General features: G+C 39.9%; 1 protein-coding gene across 1 annotated transcript in view; it reads right to left on the bottom strand.

Annotated features, from left to right (window-relative positions):
* itgb2 (integrin, beta 2) overlaps positions 1-7,042 on the bottom strand; it is a 19,868-nt gene extending 12,826 nt beyond the window's left edge. Inside the window, exons 1-3 of the mRNA XM_076030519.1 lie at positions 6,931-7,042; positions 2,385-2,436; positions 497-594 (exon numbers count right to left, since the gene is read on the bottom strand). Coding sequence (XP_075886634.1) covers positions 497-594; positions 2,385-2,433 — 147 coding nt within the window. The 5' untranslated portion in view covers positions 2,434-2,436; positions 6,931-7,042. The remainder of the gene's footprint in view (positions 1-496; positions 595-2,384; positions 2,437-6,930) is intronic.
* Positions 7,043-7,310: the final 268 nt, after the last annotated feature.

Here is a 7,310-nt window from a genome sequence, read left to right as displayed (position 1 = left end):
GATCTCAGAGGAACTTCGTTGAAGGTATGCCATGAAGAACCAAGGCACTTCTCAAGGCAAAGAGGGGTGCAACCTTTTATCAGCGATGAGACACCTTATAAAGTGGCCAATAGGTGTTGACTGGAAGGTATTTATCATAGTGGTTATGGACTTTGTGATTTTTATTTTTTTTAGTTAGTTAAACCTTTATTTAATCAGGCAAGTTATTAAGAACAAATCCTTATTTACAATAATGGCAGATGATCCCCATCTTGTGCTGTTGTTGAGATACCCAACAATAAAAACTATTACCTCGACTTTCTGCCTTGGGCGTAGCCTTTAGGGTTGAGGGTTTAACAAATAATGTTTAATCTTATACTCAATACTGTTCTTTTTTTCCCTGCAACATCTATCATTGAAACCAGGTGATGTAGTTCACCGCCACATCATCGTCAAAACCATTCACACGAGCCTCAACGAGCCAGTTTGAACATGTTGCATTGAGTTTTTCTCTCACCAGCTGCTTGCACCAAACACAGAACGGTCCAGATCTGATGCAGTCACTGCAAGTGTTGACCACAGTCTTTGAGCAAACTTGAGTCTGTTGAAACAATCCTGCAAAGAAAAGGTTGACAGAATTTGCCTCATGTGGAAAATTATTTCTCAAACAAAATATATATAAAATTTTGCATTTTCTCTCTGTCGAGTGGGGTTGGTGTTCTCCCCAGCCCTTGCAAACAGGATTAGAAGTTTCACCGGAGCGGAGGGTCTGCTGTTAGCCTCCTGTATGCATGACTCTGCCACCTCTGCCAGCTTCTTCAGCACCAGATCATGACGCCACCTGTAGCAAACTTGGGACAACACTGTCTTGACGCCCGACAGGATATGCTGGATGCTTGCATTGATGGTACTTCAGAGGGGACAGGTCTCTTCAGCACCAAACCACTGGTTGAGGTTTCGAGGACAAGGTAGGGTGTCACCGCACCACAAGCTCGTCAATCCTCTTCAGCAGTCTTGTTGTAAAGTACATGCTGCTGTCTGGAGAATGGTGGCGATATCATCCATGTAACGTATCATGCATGGTGGTAGCCTCTGACCTGATAGCGTCACTCCTCCGACCATCTTCCTTGCCCCCATGAGAACGATCTTGAAGGCTGCTACAAATAGGATGAGAGAGATCGAGCAGCCCATGGCAATGCCTATTTCCAGCCAGTCTGTAGTGAAGTCCTGATGGGTGCAGCATGTGGTGAATTCTTCTGGTGGATTCAGGTGATGTAGATGTTGAAGGAGTCTTCACTGACACAGACTTAGTTGGATAAAAACTGGTTTATTTGCAAAGAAGTCAAAAGTCAGACAGGCACCTAGGCAGCCTGGGGATGTCTCTTGGCCAGATGTGAGCAACTCCAACGATCCTTTGTTCACATCACCTCTTATACTCCCAGCAACCAGGGAGGAAGATGCTAGGAGTGGGGGAGAACGTATGCATTCCATAATTGCATCCCCCTATGGCCATCTGGTTTTAATTTGATGGCCGTTGGCAGCAACAAGACCATATATGGACACTTCCTTAGGGAAGGAGTGCAGCAGGTTCACTGCTGAGTTCACATCAGGCCATATACATAAGGTCAAATCATGTCATATGCATAGATTCAGATACTACAAGCACATCTGGAGCTCTTCTGAGTACTCGGTTACTAGGGCACGAATACCGACAGGGAAGTAGGAGAAGTCCACGGCATCCTCGATGAGTTGATGAGGAACGGATCTGTACGTGTTGGCAAGGTGCAGCCACACGTCTCTCAGGAGCGCGATGCTCCTGAACTGGTTGATGGTGGTGGGATTATCCTCCTTCGTGATAAGGACTGTAACAGCTACTATATAGCATGTCCCTTCCCTTTTATTTTGCTTAATAAATCAATCAATCAACTTTTATTTTTACAGCGCTAAATCACATCCAAAGACGTCTCAAAGCGCTTTGTACAATCAGAGAAAATGGAACCAACTGGGCCCCCGGAGCAAGCAAAGTGCAACAGTGGCCAGGAAAAACTCCCCTGTGGGAAGAAACCTAGAGCAGATCCGGACTCCAGATAAATGATGGTCAAGTTATTTACCACGTCCACACACATTTGTAAAGAAATGTTTTATAAGGAATATGTACATTTGTTTGAATGTGTTAGGGATCAACTATTTAACTGATGCTTTAACTGGAAGCTAGCCAATGGCTACCATCTGGTCTGCTTATATCACTGGATGGAGATGTTCATTAACTTGCTAAGTCCCTCTCAAAAAAATGAAAATTCAAATTGCCAAAACATCGTCTTTGTTATTTGAATTTGTGAAAATGGGGCTCGTGTGTCATAATAACAATTCATTTTGTACTGATTTAACATTCTGTTACAACTTACCACCTCTGGCCATCACCAAGAGTAGGAAAAATACCTGACAGAAATCCATGTCCTACACCAAGAAAAGAAAACAACATTTTAGATGAATGTGTTTGAAACTCAACATGTCAACCTTCTATTTTGGAAGCAACAGGCACCCGGCTCAGCAGCTGCTGATTTAAAGATTAATCTTCATATATATATTTTTTTAATTATAATTCAGCCAGGTATACAATAGCTTTGAGAGGACAGCCCTCAGAATACTGGCATTTCCCTCATGCTTTATTCAGTCCACACTAGCAGCAGCTGCAGCGTTCATCTCGAGAGTATATTTTCATAAACATGAGGGAAAACTTGCTGTTCGAATGGTCTTTAGACTCTTTATTATGAATACAAAAACCGGAAAGCAGAGATACTGTGTTTAAAGGAAATAGAGAGGTATCAATATGTTACAACACTGCTTATGATTAATAACATCCCATGGCCGAATAGATATTCAACTAAAATATTTTCAAATAACAAATAGGAATGATTGGAAAATGTGGAGAAAGAAAAAACAGGTGAGTTTCATGCAGTCAGTGGAGTACTATGATCCAACACTGATTTCAATTCATTTGATCACATGACCTAGAAGCTATTGAGCTAAAATGCTAATATTTTCTTATAAAAAATACTTATAGACTTAAAATGTAAAAACAAGAGGTGTGCCTCATGTAGCCAATGGAGTACAATGACCGTACACTGATTTTGAGTCAATTTATCACATGGCCTGGAAGCTATTGAGTTAAAATGCTAATATTTTCGTATAAAGAAATTCTTTAAAAATAGGAACAGACTTAAAATGTGAAAATAACAAGTGTGCCTCATGTAGTCAGTGGAGTAGTATGATTCTACCCTGATTTCAAGTCATTTGATCACATGACCAGGAAACTATTATTTACTTATACTATATATATAGCTAGTTCATTAGCTTCCAGGTAATGTGATCAAATGACTTGAAATCAGTGTAGAATCATGGTACACCACTGGCTACGTGAGGCACACCTCTTCTTTTTACATTTTAAGTACATTTTTTTTAAGACAATGTCTGCTGCTAAAGCGAATGTCTGTCTAATTTCTGTCGAATATCCAACTTGAAACTAATTTAACCGAGGTCCATTTCATTTGACCATGGTTCATTTGTCAACCACGGGACATTTCTGTATTTTAAGAGATGGTTGGCAACTCTAACCCCCAGCTACTACGGTCAAGCCAACCAACAGTTCGACAAAAGCAATCAAGCCAGCAGACACTCGATTTCTGCCTGCTCTGTGTACACCGGGTATTACGGTAACTGCTAACTTCTTGATTCTACTTCGATGATTCTACTGCAGGCTGCTAGTGCACCACCCAAGGATGCTCAACAATAATTTTCAGAAAGTTTTGATGTAGCATTTCAAAATATAGCTCCTCCAAAAAAATGTGATTTTATTGTTGTACTGTATTGTATTTCATATTAATATTTCTTAGAAATTCCGAGTTTTCACTCCATGATTCCACTGCAGGCTGCTAGTACACAACCTCAGGATGCTCCACAATATTTTTCAGAAAAGTCTGATGTAGCATTTCAAAATAAAGCTCATCCAAAAACTGACACTTTGTGTTTGTATTCTATTGCATTTCAGATTAATATTTCTGAAAAATGCCAGGTTTTCACTCTCTTATTCCACTGCAGGCTACTAGTACACCTCCCCAGAATGCCCCACACCCAATTTCATAAAGTTCTGATGTAGCATTTCAAAATAAAGCTCATCCAAAAATTGACACTTTGTGATTGCACTGTACATGATTTCCGATGAATATTTCTGAGAAATTCCTAGTTTTCACTCCACGATTCCACTGCAGGCTGCTAGGACACAACCTCAGGATGCTCCACAATAATTTTCATAAAATTCGGATGAAGCATTTCAAATTAAAGCTCCTCCAAATATTGTAGCTCAAAATACAATATTCAAAGTGCAAAGATTTTAAACATTTATATTTTTCAAGCCAGCTGCATTACCGTCTGGGTCGGTGCTGACTTTTTCCAGAAAATTCTGTCAAATAGTCATACGAGTCTGAGCGTTCAGAGCAGTGCTGCCTCGTCCATGTGTACCAGGATGTTGTTGCGACGACTGACGGGCAGCTTGCGGTTGCCAGATTGGGTGGTTTTCCGCTAAATATTAAAGCCTGTTTGCGAGGTGTTTTAACTGTGCCTGGAGGGCTCCGGGCATCCTGCAATCTGGCGCACTCGTGAACAGAGTTTTGAACGGCGCTCACAAAATGCCAGAATGAACACGTTCAACAACAACGCGTTCAGACGCAAGTAAAGAACGTGGTTAGGCTTTCGTTACATACGACTAATGATACTCATCTGGTGCGAAGACACTGATCACGTCAATGAGTTCTCAGTAATTGTCAACGATGACTTAACAACGTTAGATGAACCTGAATTTGAGATGCAGCTCAGCAATAGAGTTGTGCTATTTTTTAGAACAGGCCTCAGGAGCGACTAATGCGGCAGCAGGGGGCACCATGTCGGTGACCCCTGGTCAAGAATTTGAGGGTATTTTCTTCTTAAATATTCTGCTATGCATTTATCAAAGATTGGGTCACAAACTATAAGAACCTCGATTGGCTGTGCTTTTTCATCAATTGTATTACTTTTATACATGCACATACATTTATACGTAATGTACTTATTGCTTGCTTCAATGGGTACACTTAACAGAACCTGAAAAATTACAATAATTGATACTTTGAATGATGATATGATAATATGATAAATAATATATAGTATATAGTAAAATTCTACGTAACCATTCGGCTTTTACATATGACTTGCTTAATGTTAATGTAGGCAGCTTTTGAAGTCAATCTTGCCCAACATTTTAGCAGAGGCATGTTTCACTATTTTAGAGTTTATTGTACAAATTTCTGCTCTTAAATATGAGGCATTATGCAAAAGATAATAGGTCCAAAACCTTTTGAGCTGACAAATTTCTGGCTGTTTACAATAAAACGATGTGGACAGGGAGTGGAAGGGAAAACAGAAAGGGAACAGGCAGCAGAACACGTGCATCCCTATTCATATTCTAGTATTTTCTATTGACTGTATTATTTTTCAAGGCTACGCATCAATGCACAACACCAAACACATAGCCTAACGCACACATTTTCAATGAAAAATGACATAAATTAAGATGATCAAGTGACAGTCTTACAAATCGTAAAACTGTTTTAGATGTCGTATGAGGCCACGCCCTTCGTTCAACATATCTAGCAAGGAATCAGGCTCTTCTGCAGGGGTTCACCAGCGTGGTGGCCATGGGCGACCACAGGCCCAGGCCAACAGGTTGTTGACAACTGCGGAGAACTCGTTGAGAACGTGATCACTGTCTTCATATTCACTACCAGTCAAAAGTTTGGACACATACTTCTAATCTAGTGGGTTTTTCTTTCATTTTCATGACTATTTGCATTGTAGATTGTACTTTTTTCGAACTTTTGACTGTTAGTGTAGATCAGTATTATTGATAATCAAATATAATTGAGAAAAAATATGTTATTTCAGGATAGTGTAGCAAACTAGCCCATTATATGCCTCAGGACACATGAAGTGGCTCTCAGGGTCAAAAGGGTTGGTGACCCCTGACCTATACCTGTCTGTTTTGTCTGTTTGTGTAAATATTACTAATGAACAACGTGCCTCTACATTCAGCATCATTATTTCACATTAAAGCATTTATGTGTTTTTTGTTCTCCAGTGTTATCATTGGTCAGAAACATCTATGTTGCGTGAATCATAATTGTCAGACCTGCTAAAGTAAAAGAGTCTCATGCTGTTTATAATTAGCTTTCTATTTCTGTCTCTCCTCAGGTCTGCTTTGGGTTTTTTTTTCTCTTCAAGGGTGTCTTCTCGCTAATGACGCAACGTGCTGCTCAGATGCAAGGCTGCAAACTACGTTTAAGCCCAACACCAAATAAGGAGGTGTGAGAAGGAGACGAAAGACTACTTCCTCTTTCTGACTCTGGCACAACAAAAGTGATTGTTAACACCAGTGTGCACTTGAAGTCAGTGCACTCTATACATTCGCTTCCTTTAATAAATATTTCACAAATAACGGGTTTCAATAAATAAAAAAAAACCTCATTAATCCTTATTGTATTCATAAAGAATATGGGGAAAATATCTGCATACTGTCCTAAAGTCATTAATATCTTTCAAAGGCAGTTTGAAAACATATGGGCGGTCCGGTAGAGTACTGTTATAACTGTCTTTCTTTTTCTGGGAAACAAAATCAATCAATCAATCTTTAACGTAACCTTAAGTTTATAAACAAAGAGTAGCCATCTTTCTCCCCCTCCCGTCTAGGTTCAGCAATATCACAGCAAAAGGAAATCATCGTCGTCGTCATCATCATATTTGATTATAAAATGAGACGGGTGTGCTCACCTTTAAAACAAAACATGAACAACACATTATTTTTTAACAGCATCTTACATGAGTGGACCACAGCACACGACAACAGGAATTTGTGCAACTTACCGTCAACTGGATGAAACTCAAACTTGTGTCTGACAGTTGACGAGCTGATTTTGATCTTGAGAAGGAAGTTGCACCCACATGACACAAGGGAGGTGTCACAGATCATATTTATTTCCAGCCGTGTGTGCAGGAAGGGGTGGGGCCGGAGGACTAGCGTGAACATCTTTTGAACGCTTTTCATCCTCTCAATACCGTCATTTTATTTTTTTTCTTCTTTTTCAACTGCAGCACAACCAAACTCTAACCAGTTACAGTTCTGACCAATGAGTTTATTCTTTAAATAACATTAAGCAATGTTATTTTCTACTTTTTTTTTTTGCACTGAACTTTGGGAAGGCGAGGTCCTCTAAGGCGAGGTCCTCTAAAATAGATTACATAAG

This window comes from Nelusetta ayraudi, unplaced genomic scaffold (genome assembly GCF_046127955.1).
Source record: "Nelusetta ayraudi isolate G7.1 ecotype Tasmania unplaced genomic scaffold, CSIRO-AGI_Nayr_v1 ptg000028l, whole genome shotgun sequence".
NCBI classification, from domain to species: domain Eukaryota; kingdom Metazoa; phylum Chordata; class Actinopteri; order Tetraodontiformes; family Monacanthidae; genus Nelusetta; species Nelusetta ayraudi.
The sequence above is the reverse complement of the archived record's forward strand: the minus strand, read 5'-3'. Positions and strand labels throughout refer to the sequence as shown.